The sequence below is a fragment of the Rhincodon typus genome, chromosome 2, assembly GCF_021869965.1.
Source record: "Rhincodon typus isolate 14 chromosome 2, sRhiTyp1.1, whole genome shotgun sequence".
Lineage (NCBI taxonomy): Eukaryota > Metazoa > Chordata > Chondrichthyes > Orectolobiformes > Rhincodontidae > Rhincodon > Rhincodon typus.
The window spans coordinates 33,751,496-33,767,328 of record NC_063333.1 but is presented as its reverse complement, the minus strand read 5'-3'; the positions used below and the strand labels follow the sequence as shown (position 1 = coordinate 33,767,328).

Genomic DNA, 15,833 nt, shown 5'->3' with positions numbered 1-15,833 from the left:
TGTGTGTGTGTGTGTGTGTGTGTGTGTGTGTGTGTGTGTGTGTGTGTGAGAAAACTGTCAACCTGAAACCAGTAATGTAATCCCAGGATGTAGCAAAATTGAGGTTTTCTGTGTGTGTAATTTTATTCCAGTTCCAGATTTTAGATAAATCATTTAATCACTTGGAATCACCTGGAACTCCCTTTCTAACAACACTATGGGTGTATTTAAACTTGATGATATTCTACATTATCAGTCTCGAAAGGGCATTTGAGACTAAGGACTTGCTCATATCCCAGAAAAGAATTAAGCAATTCTTTTAAAGCAGATAATTTAATACTTTGAGAAATTCAGCAACAAAATGCTAATTTCCAAGTATGGTGAAGTTGTGATATTGATTGAAATATTAATAAATAAATTGCAGACTTTAATCAAGTAGAATAAGCTTCTATAGTTTTAAGATTTGTAAAGCTCTGACCAATACCATATGCTTTCTGTTCACAAGTTTTGTTCATTTCTTGTCCATATTTTAATCCTTCACACAGTTGTACAATGCACACTTTGTAACCTAGAAAGCAGCCTGCTAATTGCTTACTTGTAGTCTTTAGACTCTGCACTTGATCTACAAAGGAAAAATTATTCATTGTCTCATGACATTACGGAAGTGAATGCTTGTGTCCTATAAATCTTTCAATGCAATACAATTTGCCTTTTACATGGAAAATCTACAATACTGACATTTGAACTTGTACGTAGCCATGAAACACATGCCTGTATTTTTATAATCCACTTTGTGATTCTATTAACTATGATTTATCATTTGGAATTGTTCTCATTTGATTCATTTCCTTCAAGGTTAAGCTATTTTGTTTTGTGTAATATATATTCCATACCTAGCAATTAATGCATTAAGTATACACACATATATACAAAATAAGATTTATTAAAGAATTCCAGATAACATTATAATACAAATCAATTTTTGGAAAGAGGTTTTTCAATTCAATATGCAAAATGTATCTTGAAGCATATATAATTTTGAATTAGAATCTGAGAACTTGACAGCACGAAGGCAGTTCTGGGCTGGTTCTCAAAGAGCAATTTCGTTAGAATAATTTTTCTATTCTTTTACGATTGCCGTTATTATTCTTGTTCAAATCTTTATCCATTTCCCATTTTAAAGCTACTGTTTGTTTGCTTCCATTATTGTTTCTGGTGGATCATTCCATATTCTAATATTCCATCGATAGGAGATACATTCCTCCTCTTCTGAGGGAAATTCATTTACCCCAGTACTCCAATATTTCCTCAAATTGCTCTATTAATTGTGTTAGGCACAACTTGTATACAATTCAATTTGGTTGTCCTGAAGTAACTAATGCCCAGGTGAGAATTCTATTGCACATTTGTTCATCTGACTGATCCAACAGGGAACCACGATGTGTTTTCAATATTACGTGCTTACATACAGTTACCTATACGATTCTTTGCAGTGTCTTGTTTCTACAACTTCACTTTGGGGTTTTCATGGAAAAGAGAAGTATCCAATTTGTATCTCCATTGTTCCCTCATTCTCTAAAAGATTTTTAAAAATCTGGTCAATCCAATGATTTCTGCGACATTTATGATTCTTGGCAATTGTGCTAATTTTTCATTGATTCATTCTTGCCATTCAAAATTTGTTTTTTATTAATCACTGTAAATTTGCTGTGGGTTGTATTTTAATCCCACTCCTGGACTACTTTTTGTGAAAGCTGCCTTAGCTCAAGTGTAGCTGTCTAGAGTGTGTTGCAGAAAGATGTCAATAGCGTGGATTCAATCCCTGTGCCATCTGTGATAGTATGTTGGCCTGCATCTTTGCCTTGTGCCTTGTCTGTGGTTTGCTGACACTTAAGCTGTACAAAAACAATAGTTTATCTCCATTAGAGAGAGACGTCTATGATCCTTTGTGGTCTCTAGTTAATTGCAGAAGAGCTCATTCAAGGAACCAGTCTTTCTATTTATCATGTCTTATTTCATCCTTCCTTGATTGGATCATAGCCATTTTTAGAAAGAAGTCTAAATATTTAAGAGGTATGTGCTGTCAAGAAGATGACTAAGATTTGATGTTTTCATTGATGTTGTGTGCCAAGTTCCTGTTGCTTGCCATGTTGAGCGTTACAGGCAACATTCTGTTGAAGGCCTTCTGCTGACCCTCAGGCATTGAATGATTTGTGATATGGAGATATACGGTTGGCATATATTGGCAGGAAAGAAATGCAATTTTTAGTTTCCAAGTACTATTTAAATCATTTAATTGAAGGTTCTGTCAGTGACTTTTGGGGATATTTAGAGGAGATATTATCTGTCTTAAAAATGTTAGGAAGTACATTTTTGGTATAAGGAAGCCTTGGAATCTGTGCTTTCAGCTGGAGAAATTAAATACAAAATAAACAAGCCTCAAGCAAGACTAGTGATTGCAATAAACTTGAACGCCCTTCAGACAAGTAGAAATGTATGAAAGACTTGAAATAAAATGAATTAATGCTGTGTAGATGTGCTCAGTCAGAAAATAAGCCATGGTTGGAAGTGCGACTGCTAAGCGTAGCTACAGGTGTTGAGTGCTTCGTAGAACACTACTTTTCCATTTACAGACCTGGAAAGTATGGAAAGTAACTGAGTTTTCAATATTTTGTCCTGTTGTCAGCTCAACAACATGTTAAATCCTGTGATTCTGAAATCTTAAAATTCTATACAAATGTGCTTGTAAATGCTTGTGTTTATGCAATGATATATTTAGAAGAGTACTTTCAATTGAACTGGACATAGTAAGTCATGAAAGAGCATGTTTACAGTTGTCTTTGTGTTGCTCCCTAATTTCTCAGTTTTATTGGGCCTGTTTCTTCCTGTTTTCCTTGGCTTTTCTCCCTCCAGTTTTTTTTTTTGGAAACTCTATCTTTTCATCATAGAACTCCTACAGTGTGGAAACAGGCCCTTCGGCCCAACAAGTCCACACCAACCCTCGGAGCACCCACCCAAACCCATTCCCCTATAACCCACCTAATCTACACATCCCTGAACTCTACGGGCAATTTAGCGCAACCAATCCACCTAGCCTGCACATCTTTGGACTGTGGGAGGAAACCAGAGGAAACCCATGCAGACACGGGGAGAATGTGCAAACTCCACACAGTTGCCCGAGGGTGGAATTGAACCCAGGTCCCTAGCGCTGTGAGGCAGCAATGCTAATCACTGTGCCTCCGTGCCGCCTGTTACTTTTCCTGTTACTTTGCCTGTTACTTTGCTTTGCCTCCCATTTTGGTTGGGTGGTGAAAGGGATTCACCAACATGGCATCCTGCATTGAGGGTAGGAATTGAAGGGAAGTTGTGGCCTGTTGCAAATACAGTCCCTTCCCCTTTCTTATCTCGTGTTGTCCCCCACACCTTTGCTCACAATATCCTACTCAACTCTCATATGCAATGAAATATGACAACACATACGTGTTATATGTTGAGATTTCAGCATAGAAGCAGATGGATGTGGGTCAATTCTGTGAATTTTTTTTTAGAAAACGTCATGGAGTTAGAACATATGAACAAGTAGTAGGAGTAGTCCTTTCAGCCCCTTGAGTCTATTCTGCTATTTAATAAGATAAAGTCTGATCTGAATTTTAACCTCAAACCCACATTCCCACTTCATAGGGGGAAGCAATGATCTGGTAGTATTAACTATTAATCCAGAAACTCGGGTAATATTCCAAGGAATTGGGTTCGAATCTCGCCGTAGCAGATGGCGCAATTTGAAGTAATTAAATATTTGTATCTAAGAGAATAATGATGATCATGAAACCAATGTTGATTGTAAGAAAAAAAACCAGTCCAGCTCGTCCCTGCCTCCCTAACCTGTTCTTCCTCCCACCTATCCCCTCCTCCCACCTCAAGCCGCACCTCCATCTCCTACCGACCAACCTCATCCCGCCCCCTTGACCTGTCCGTCCTCCCTGGACTGACCTATCCCCTTCCTAACTCCCTACCTACACTCACCTTTACTGGCTCCATCCCCGCCTCTTCGACCTGTTTGTTTCCTCTCCACCTATCCTCTCCTCTATCCCTCTTCTATCCGCCTCCCACTCTCTCCCTATTTATTCAAAACCCCCTTCCCCTCCCCCTTTTCTGATGAAGGGTCTAGGCCCGAAACGTCAGCCTCTCTGCTCCTATGATGCTGCTTGGCCTGCTGTGTTCATCCAGCCCTGCACCTTGTTGTCTCGGATTCTCCAGCATCTGCAGTTCCTACTATCTCTGATTCAAGGAAGTCTTGTTACAACTTTATAAAATATTAGTTAGGCCACAAACGGAATACTATGTGCATTTCTGGTCACCCCACTATAAGAACATGAATGTACTGGAGAGTGTACAGAGGAGATTCACTAGGATGTTGCCTGGGATGACAAGTCTCAGCTTCGAGGACTGACTGAACAACACCGATTTGTTTTCTTTGGAGCAGAGGAGGCCAAGCTGAGATCTGATTGAGGTATACAAAATTATGAGGCGCATAGGCAGAGTAGATAGTGAAAATTTCTTCCCCGTGGCAGACACATTTAAGACCAGGCGGCATGAGGTTATGGTGAGGAGCAAGTGGTTTACAGGAGACCCGAGAAAACATTTTCTCACCCAGAGGGTGGTAGAAGTATGGAACATGCTGTCTGAGAGGGTGGTGCAGGCACTTGCTCTCACAACATTTAAACATCTGGGTAAGTGCTTAAAATGCTGAGGCATAGCAGACTATGAACCAAGTACAGGCAAATGGGATTAGTGTAATTTGGTGTTGTTGGTCAGCACAGACATGGTAGACCAAAGGGCCTGTTTCTAAGCCACTCTAAGCCAATGGCTCTACAACTCTAAGCGATCACAGTTTGAACCAAGCATTCTCAGCCTTGTTCTACAAAGTCTTGAATGCCCTCACGCAGGAGTGCACAAGGTCAATAGCAATATTATTGGCATCCCCAGGAACATCTACCTCAGCAAATTGATGACTATCTCTAGTCATCAATTTTCAAACCATCCCAGCTGAGCTGCTGCAGGTCAAACCAGCTTTTGGTGTCAGCAGCATTTAAAACAGGCATGAAAACAAATTTTGCATCAGTCTCAAGCTAGCAAATATTTCAGGCATATGTTGAATTTACCATCACCATGTGACTCAATTCAGTTCAAGAAATATTTAATCACCAAGGGCTATCAAAAGAAAATTTTGAAAATGTGGCAGTTATGTAGTGCAGTTTGTATATTTTAGTATGAATTTGAGTCTGTTAATGCTTCAAGTAATTAATTGAGGCATATTACATTTATACAACAAAGTACTTTGTCTTCAAAATGCTTCAGATTTCTAATTCAAGTACTTAGATCATGTGATCAGGGCATTGCTGTTTGGCAAAAAGTAAATGTATGATGTCAGTGCTGGCCAGTGATAACGCTGTAGATTCAAAGATCCTGGATTCATACCCAATTCAACAGAACTGATCACATGACCTCGGCTCGTATTCCAGTGCTGTACAAAGCAACAATGGGCGTTGGCTTTCAGATCAGACATCAACAGAAGCACTGTCTGTTTTTATTAAAAGTAAATGATCCCACTGGATCATTTGAAAAACAGTAGAATTCTTCTAGTATTCTAGTCAACATTTCTCCCTCAGAGACCAACCAGCTCTTCACTTCCCTAATATTCGTGCCTGCCACATTTGCCATCCTTACAGCATTTCAAAACTACATCATGAACTATTAGTAGTGAACTTAAGAATGTCCTCAGATTGTGAATGGCACAGGATGAATTTCAGTTCTTTCTTCAGATTGATATTTCATTTTTTGTAATTTCCTTAAATTGTTGACAACACTTTAATATGTGAAGTTAATTCAGGCAAGATAAAATCCCTCATGTCAGCAAAATGAGAATTTTAAGTGAAAATTTTAAAAATCGATAATTGTTGATAAATGCCATTTAAACAAACGAGAACTTTGACAAGGATCTTACCTGGAGATGAAGTTCACATATATAAATACAACATATTGTGGATGCCAGAAATCTGAATAAACAGTGCTGAAAAGTCTTCGATCATCTTGTGCTGCTTGTCCTGTTGAGTATTTCAAATACTCACTGTCATCACTTGAGAATTATGTAGATCATTGGCTAATAATATCCTCAGCTGTGTGTAGCCTTAACATTTTCAATTCAAGTTAACAGTCTCAGTTACAGCAAGTTCAAAGACAGTATGTTTTATGCTTTGAGTATTTTTGCATAGTTTTAATGGTAGTTGTTTACCAACACCTGGTGGCCAGATTCACTTAATTAATAAATAGAACCTTATGCATCATGTAAGTGAATACAAGAAGACAGCAAACATCTTGTGTGGTATGAGCATGCCAACTCACCACACTGTATGAGTTGCTGCTCATGATAAACAAAGAAAATAAGAGTAAGCCACTCACTGTATAGGAACTGTGCCTCCATTAAACACAGTTGATCTTGTATTTCAAGCTGTATTCCCACCCTCTGCCCAAACCTTTTGACACTTTTAGCCTCGAGAAATCTATTATTTTCTGTACTTTTTTTTCTGATATATATTCAGTAACTTATCCTCCACAGCCTTCTGAGAATTCCACAAGGCAACCAGAATTTGAGTAAAGACGGATCTTCTCATCCCAATCCAAAATGGTCTACTGCATATCAGGGGATCATGCTCCCTTGTTCATCAACGCTCTGCCTCTCCCAGCCAGGGTAAATATCATTTCAGCCTTCATTCCGTTTAGCACTGTCAGAATTTTATACGTTTCAATAAGATCCCTGTTCATTCTTCTAAACTTCAATTAATACAAGGCCGACCAATTCAATCTCTCATACACAAAGCTACCATCCCAGGAATCATAAATAAAGAGGATAGTGGCAGAAACCTTCAGAAGTAAGAAACTAGAGGATCTGCCTCATCAAATCCAATACAGGAAACTACTTCCTAGTGAAACTAGAAGAGTTTCTTGTGGGTAACAAGAAATACTTATTGCATGTTAGCAACAGATTACATTGATGACATAGTTAGAGATTTTCAGGAGGTCTAGATGTTAGATCACATTCCTTTGAGATCCGTAGGTGTTCTGCCGGCATCCTCATGACACCATCATTGTGGGTGGTGCTTATGGCATTCCTCAGTAACAACCCATTCTGAACTGTATACAAGAGTCTTCAATTTGAGCTCATAGATGTCAATACTAAAAAAGTAAAATAACCCAAAACAAATGAAACACCAACCACTCTTGACATTAGATCCTTGTAAAGTATAATCACCGGCATAGGAGACTTGCCCTTCTTTTCACACAGAGGTGGCTTCTTCTCCACCATGCCATCTCAAATAACAAGGTGTAGAACTGGATGAACACAGCAGGCCAAGCAGCATCAGAGGAGCAGGAAGGCTGACATTTCGGGCCTAGACCCTTCTTCAGAAAAAGTGCTGCTTGGCCTGCTGTGTTCATCCAGCTCTACACCTTGTTATCTCAGATTCTCCAGCATCTGCAGTTCCTACTATCTCCTTTACATCTCAAACTGTTTTTGGACTGACAGGACCTAATTTTCTGCAGTAGGTTTAGTGTTCAGCTACTCCACAAATACTGTGACTTGGCGTCATTCAAAGCATTTTTAATATTGAAGTTGAGAGCAGAATATCATTTTCACAGAACTATTGGCAGAGTGGCAGAATTCTGATAGCAAATTTTGTACTTTAATATTTAACCACATATTCACTCCTCACCTGAAATTGCTGCACCTTCTACAGACAAATAACAGTAAACAATGTTAGTTTCACAATTTTGAGAACTAATTCTAGCTCGTTAAGATTCACGGCAACAAACAGCAGCAGATTTCAACTCAACATAAAGTTACTCATTAATCCTTGACACAGCTCTCTGAAGTATGCAAAGCTTTTTTTTATTACCACTAAATGTTTTGAGTACATAGTTTAAATTCTGCACAGGCAGAAGGCAGTAAAAGTACCAGTCTCATTCAAAAAGTCAGCATGACTTTTTTTTTGTCAAAGCACAGCTTAAAAATGTTCAGGAAGGTTCTGTTCTACTTGTGTCAAATAAAGATGCATGTCGCTACAAATCAAGCAGTACTTAATTCTGTAGGATGGGTGAAACATAGTACATACGCGATGCTGTGGAAAAAGGGAGAAATCAAAATGTGTGAGGAATGACGCTATGTTCTGCCCGACGAAGTTCAATTATACCTGCAAAATAAAAATCAAACTAGCTAACGGCAAAACTCTTACGCAACTTGCATTGCTGTAATCTTCCCAACAAATCAATATTATTAATAATATCAAATTAGAAAAAAAAAACTAAGTCTGGAAGGTAAGCTCAGTCCAAATGAGTATGATTAATTAGAATTGATATTATTTTGGTCAAGTGAAAGGGGCGGAAGTGTCGGAGGATGATGCATTGGATCTGGAGGTTGGTGGGGTGGTACATGAGGATGAGGGGGATTCTTTTTTGGTTGTTATTGCGGGGAGGGGGTGTGAGGGATGAGTTGCGGGAAATGCGGGAGACACGGTCGAGGGCGTTCTCGACCGCTGATGGGGGGGAAGTTGTGGTCCTTGAAAAACGAGGACATCTGAGATGTACGGGAGTGGAATGCCTCATCCTGGGAGCAGATGCGGCGGAGGCGGAGGAATTGGGAATAGGGGATGGCATTTTTGCAGGAAGGTGGGTGGGAGGAGGTGTATTCTAGGTAGTTGTGGGAGTCGGTGGGCTTGAAATGGATATGGGTTTCTAGGTGGTTGCCGGAGATAGAGACAGAGAGGTCCAGGAAGGAGAGAGAGGTGTTCGAGATGGTCCAGGTGAACTTAAGGTTGGGGTGGAAGGTGTTGGTGAAGTGGATGAATTGTTCGAGCTCCTCCTGGACTGTATTGGCGCCGCCTCGTAAAAACCAGTCCCCCTCCACTGACACCCTCATCCGCTTAGCCGAACTCGTCCTCACACTCAACAACTTCTCTTTCAATTCCTCCCACTTCCGACAGACAAAGGGGGTGGCCATGGGTACCCGCATGGGCCCAAGCTACGCCTGCCTCTTTGTAGGTTACGTGGAACAATCCCTCTTCCGTACCTACACTGGCCTAAACCCCACCTCTTCCTCCGTTACATTGATGACTGTATCGGCGCCGCCTCGTACTCCCACAGGAGGAGCTCGAACAGTTCATCCACTTCACCAACACCTTCCACCCCAACCTAAGTTCACCTGGATCATCTCTAATACCTCTCTGTCTCCATCTCCGGCAACCACCTAGAAACCGATATCCATTTCAAGCCCACCAACTCCCACAGCTACCTAGAATACACCTCCTCCCACCCACCCTCCTGTAAAAACGCCATCCCCTATTCCCAATTCCTTCACCTCCGCCGCATCTGCTCCCAGGATGAGGCATTCCACTCCCGTATATCTCAGATGTCCTCGTTTTTCAAGGACCGCAATTTCCCCCCTTCAGTGGTCGAGAACGCCCTCGACCGTGTCTCCCGCATTTCTCGCAACTCATCCCTCACACCCCATCCCCGCAATAACAACCAAAAAAGAATCCCCCTCGTCCTCACGTACCACCCCACCAACCTCAGGATCCAACGCATCATCCTCCGACACTTCCGCCATCTGCAATCTGACCCCAACACCAAAGACATTTTTCCCTCCCCACCCTTATCTGCTTTCCGGAGGGACCACTCTCTCCGTGACTCCCTTGTCCGCTCCACACTCCCCTCCAGCCCCACCACACCCGGCACTTTGCCCTGCAACCGCAGGAAGTGCTACACCTGCCCCTACACCACCTCCCTCACCCCCATCCCAGACCCCAAGAAGACTTTCCACATCAAGCAGATGTTCACCTGCACATCTGCTAATGTGGTATACTGCATCCGCTGTTCCCGGTGTGGCCTCCTCTACATCAGGGAAACCAAGCGGAGGCTTGGGGACCGCTTTGCAGAACACCTACGCTCGGTTCGCAAAATAAACAACTGCACCTCCCAGTTGCGAGACATTTCAACTCCCCCTCCCATTACATAGACGACATGTCCATCCTGGGCCTCCTGCAGTGCCACAACGATACACACCCGAAGGTTGCAGGAGCAGCAACTCACATTCCGCTTGGGAACCCTGCAGCCTAATGGTATCAATGTGGATTTCACAAGCTTCAAAATCTCCCCTCCCCCTACCGCATCCCAAAACCAGCCCAGCTCGTCCCCGCCTCCCTAACCTGTCCTTCCTCCCACCTATCCCCTCCTCCCACCTCAAGCCCCACCCTCATCTCCTACCTACTAACCTCATCCCGCCCCCTTGACCTGTCCGTCCTCCCTACCTCCCCACCTACACTCACCTTTACTGGCTCCATCCCCGCCTCTTTGACCTGTCTGTCTCCTCTCCACCTATCTTCTCCTCTATCCATCTTCTATTTGCCTCCCCCTCTCTCCCTATATATTTCAGAACTCCTTTCCCCTCCCCATTTCTGAAGAAGGGTCTCGGCCCGAAACGTCAGCCTTCCTGCTCCTCTGATGCTGCTTGGCCTGCTGTGTTCATCCAGCTCTACACCTTGTTGTCTCAGATTCTCCAGCATCTGCAGTTCCTACTATCTCTAATAACAACACAACCTAATTTACAACATGAATCACTAAAGGATCATGCTAATCTTCACACTGACAGGTCATACACTCATATTAGCCATGTGTTGCTTTCTTGAAGTTGCATTGCTATGACAATATTCTGTTATGAAATAAAATTACAGGATGGGAGGGGTTGATTTGCACAGTTGATTTTATCTGGGAGTTTTAAACCGATTTTGACAGATGAAAAACTTAGTCTTCATCTTTATAAGCTCCTGAAACATGATTAAAGCTCTTGTTTTGAAGAACTTACTCATTCAGATTTATTGTATGCAAAATGCCAAACAACAGCTGCTCCTCTAAAATAATATATGCTGAAACAAGTATAACAATTGATATGCTGTCATACATCTGGGTTCAAGTTGTGTAAGGGTGCCTGCTGAACCTACGTAACATTGTGAACATCTGCATTTTACTACACTTCAATAATTTCTTGTTGAGTCAGATTTTAATGTACAAATTTGGCCGATCTTGAAAGGTTGCAAAAACTGTGCGTTAATTTGTATTGCAAATCTTTCAAAAGTATTCTCAAAGGCTGACAATTTGAAGATGGGGTGCTGACAGTTATGCAATATGTAACAAAGTTATCAAAGGCCCTTCTCATCAAAAGCATGCAAGGTCAGTTTGCGTAATTTTCCGAATTCGACAGTGTCTTACTTTTATTAATATCAAGCACTTGCAAAAGAAGAACATAGCTAAAATAACGTACATTTTCACAATATGAACTCTACTCGAGAGAGACACCTTTGCAACTTTCCAGATGCTTTACTGCAAATGCAGGAAGTTTGACAAGGTGGCTAAATATAAAGAGAAAAGAAATTCAACTAAGCTGCATTGATACAAACAGCAGACACACTTCAGTACCATAGCACCTGGGTATTCTTGTACTGATTGGCAAGTAACTGTCACATCAGTTTGAAATTACAGTGAACATAGAAACATTTCAAACAAACGAAAAGAATTACTAACATTGAACTATAAAAGGTGAAGAAACCCTAATGGAAGCTAGGGACGACTGCATCAGTTCTTCTGCTTCTAGAAGAAGCTGTCGTTTATTTTCTGTGGCTTACACGTGATACAATCAGGTGCAGGAACAAACAATAAGTCTGTGGAACAGATGTCGAGTTCCTTACTCAAGAAGTAAATCCCACTGTGTTACTACAAGTCAGTAATCTTCCAGAATTTATATTATCCTTTACATCCATTTTCCCTCCTCTGATGTGAAACAAAATTGCATAATTCAGCACAAATAATGATAACCATTGTAAAATACAAGTTAAATCCAGGAAGTTCACACATCTTAAGCTGAGTTTCCATACCTGTATCATTTCCAGATCCTGTTGATAATGCTGGCATGATTCCTTCTATAAAATGTCACACAGGAATATCAGGTTTGCACTCAGCAGCAAGTAAAGATTATCTGTGGACTCGGTCAGTCAATGCTCTCACCTTCATTCAATCCCACCTATGTCAATTTTTGTTCCCTGAAAGGAATAATAATTTTACAATCAAAACATGACTCAGTAAAACTCTGTTCTTCAGCTTAAAATGTTGCTTGGAGTTCAAACTTAGGAATTGGACAAATTTCGGTCACCTGCATACCTGTGAATAAATAAACAGCTTGTCACAAATACCATTAATGCTATAGTGAAAACAACAACCCTGAGCCCATCACACTTAACAAGTTTATTACAAACTAGAATGGCTGAATATACTGGAAAAAATTAGGAGAGGCCTCAAAATATCTGTTGGTACATGGGATCAAGGAAAACCCCAAGGATTTTCATAATTATGTTAAGAGTAAGAGGTTTACCAGACTAAGAGTGGAACCTATTAGAGACCAACAGGGCAATGCGTGCATGGTACCATAGGACATGGGTGAGGTTTTAAATGAATACTTCTCATTTATATTTCAGAGGAGAAAGTCATGGTAGCCAGGATATCAGTTGGGGTGGTGAAATTCTAGAACACATTACGCTTAATAACAAGGAGGTATTAGATCTTTTAACGCGCATGAAAATGCATAAATCCCCAAACAACCACAAAGAACTGTGGATGCTGGAAATCAGAAACAAAAACAGAAATTGCTGGTAAAACTCAGCGGGTCTGGCAGCATCTGTGGGGAGAATGCAGAGTTAATCTTTTGACTTCAGTGACGTTTCTTCAGAACTAGACATTTGCCTTCATTTGCCAGATTGTAGAATATAGGAAGTCTTGTTACAACTTTATAATACATTAATTAGGCCACAGACAGAATCCTTTGTGCAGTCTGGTCGTCACACAATCAGAAGGACACGACTGCACTGGACAGGATGCAGAGAAGATTCACCTAGATGTTGCCTGGGATGAAAAGTCTCAGTTATAAGGACAGACTGGTCAGATTGGGTTTGCTTTCTTTGGAGCAGTGGAGGCCGAGCCAAGATCTGATTGAGGTATTAAGAAAATTATGAGAGGCAGAGACAGAGTAGATGTGAGAATCTCTTCCACATGGCTAATATGTCTAAGATCACAGGGCATAAATTTAAGGTGAGGAGCAAGTGGTTTAGAAGAGATCTGAGAAAATATTTTTCACCCAGAGGGTGGTAGAAGTATGGAACATGCTGTCTGACAGAATGATGGAGGTAAGTACAAGCATCTGGATGAGCATTTAAAATTCAAGGGCATAGTAGGCTATGGACCAAGGGCAGGTAAAATGGGATTAGTGTAGTTTGGTATTTGTTGGTCAGCATAGACATGGTGGGCCATCAGGCCTGGTTCTATGCTGTATGACTCATTGATTAGCAATGAAACAAAACTGTGAAAATCTTTTACTTCATAAACTGGAATAATTTCCTTCGGTTAATGAACTTATGCACTCCAGATGATAAGTTGTACTTGTTCAGAAAAATTAACAACTGATGCAATACTTCAACAAGCCTAGCAGTTTAACTGTTCAAAGCCAAATTACAACAATGCTATTGCTAATTAAGAACTACCCCTATAGTCAGGGATCTACTCTAGGTTTTTTGAAATCCTTTTCTTTATGAAATATACCTTCTGTCCATTAAAAAGTACAAACTATGTGTTAAAATAATGTTGTAAATCAAAACGAGATCCATCATAACACAAACTCAAGAATCAGCATGTATCTTTTAATGAAATTGAAAGAAGGTCAGTAGCATTAAGGGCAAAGACATGGCCTGAATATGGAATTAGTTTGGTATCAGGAAGCAAAGGGTGGTGTTGGATGGACTTTTTTTTAAACCCAGGAATTAGATGGGCAGATACTCCCAAATGATCAGTTTCAGGACAATTCCTCTTTTCAATTTTTATAAGCAATCTTGACAAGAGTGTAGAGAGCAGCAAGATTTGCAGATCATAAAAAATTTGGAAATATTGTAGGGATAGCCACAGTTATAGGCTTCAGGATGACAAAGACAGAATGGTGAAATGGACAGAAGCAAGAAAGGTAGAGGCTAATATAAAGAAATGTGAAGCGATACACATTTGGACAAATTAATATGTAAAGGCATGAAATGAAATATGTCACAATTTTATGTGCTGCAATTGAGCAGAAACATGGCCACATACACAAATCCTCAAAGGTGGCACAGCAAGTCGATAAAATGGTTAAAAAAGCAGATAGGCTCTTTGGATTGAAGTAGAGGGATAGAAAATATCAGCAAGAGATCATTCTAGAACTCTGTAGTTAGGTTTCAATTGGAGTTAAAAAACAAAGAAAATGGTGGATATGGAGATCAAGGGATGTCTCATGGACAATTCTTAACATAACATTTCAAAAAGGATCCAGTCAATGGTGAATATAAGGCACGAATGACAGACAGGACAAGGAAAAACATTCTGAATAGTGACCTTGAGGGATTCTGTGTCAAATTACAAAGCAGGACCCCTAAGGTAGTCATCGCTGGATTCTTACTAGAACAACATGCAAATCGGCAAAAGACAAAACAGATTAGGGAAAAGAGGGTATGGTTCACCGACTGGCTTGTAAGGAGTGGGTTTGGGTTCGTGGGCACAGGCATGGGTATTGGACAAAGTGAGACTGATACAGTTTGGACGGTCAGCCCCTGAACCATGCAGGGGCTGGTGCCCTTGCAAACTCATAATTGGAAATTTGAAAGGATTTTAGACTAAATAGCATGGGCAAGGGATCAAATGTGAGATGTGGTGAATCAAAAGGTAAAGGCAAGACAACAGGGAAGAGAATTAACACAGGGCATATAAGCAGACCATAACAGGAAGAGTAAATCAACAGATAATAAGAGAGGTTACAAAAATAAACAAAGATAAAACTAAGATAACAAGGTGTAGAGCTGGATGAACACAGCAGGCCAAGCAGCATCAGAGGAGCAGGAACAGCTACCTAGAATACACCTCCTCCCACCCACCCTCCTGCAAAAATGCCATCCCCTATTCCCAATTCCTTCACCTCCGCCGCATCTGCTCCCAGGATGAGGCATTCCACTCCCGTACATCCCAGACGTCCTCGTTTTTCAAGGACCGCAACTTCCCCCCTCTCAGTGGTCGAGAACGCCCTCGACCGTGTCTCCCGCATTTCCCGCAACTCATCCCTCACACCCTTTCCCCTCAATAACAACCAAAACAGAATCCCCCTCGTCCTCACGTACCACCCCACCAACCTCCGGATCCAACGCATCATCCTCCGACACTTCCGCCATCTGCAATCCGACCCCACCACCAAAGACACTTTTCCCTCCCCACCCTTACCTGCTTTCCGGAGGGACCACTCTCTCCGTGACTCCCTTGTCCGCTCCACACTCCCCTCCAGCCCCACCACACCCGGCACTTTGCCCTGCAACTGCAGGAAGTGCTACACCTGCCCCTACACCACCTCCCTCACCCCCATCCCAGGCCCCAAGAAGACTTTCCACATCAAGCAGATGTTCACCTGCACATCTGCTAATGTGGTATACTGCATCCGCTGTTCCCGTTGTGGCCTCCTCTACATCGGGGAAACCAAGCGGAGGCTTGGGGACCTCTTTGCAGAACACCTACGCTCGGTTCGCACTAAACAACTGCACCTCCCAGTAGCAAACCATTTCAACTCCCCCTCCCACTCCTCAGATGACATGTCCATCCTGGGCCTCCTGCAGTGCCACAGCGATGCTACCCGAAGGTTGCAGGAACAGCAACTCACATTCCGCTTGGGAACCCTGCAGCCCAATGGTATCAAT

General features: G+C 41.6%; 1 protein-coding gene across 1 annotated transcript in view; it reads right to left on the bottom strand.

Moving 5' to 3' along the window:
• The window catches only part of mpp7a (MAGUK p55 scaffold protein 7a), a 396,892-nt gene that overhangs the window by 258,095 nt on the left and 122,964 nt on the right, over window positions 1-15,833 (bottom strand). Inside the window, exon 2 of the mRNA XM_048606808.1 lies at window positions 11,958-12,122. Coding sequence (XP_048462765.1) covers window positions 11,958-11,994 — 37 coding nt within the window. The 5' untranslated portion in view covers window positions 11,995-12,122. The remainder of the gene's footprint in view (window positions 1-11,957; window positions 12,123-15,833) is intronic.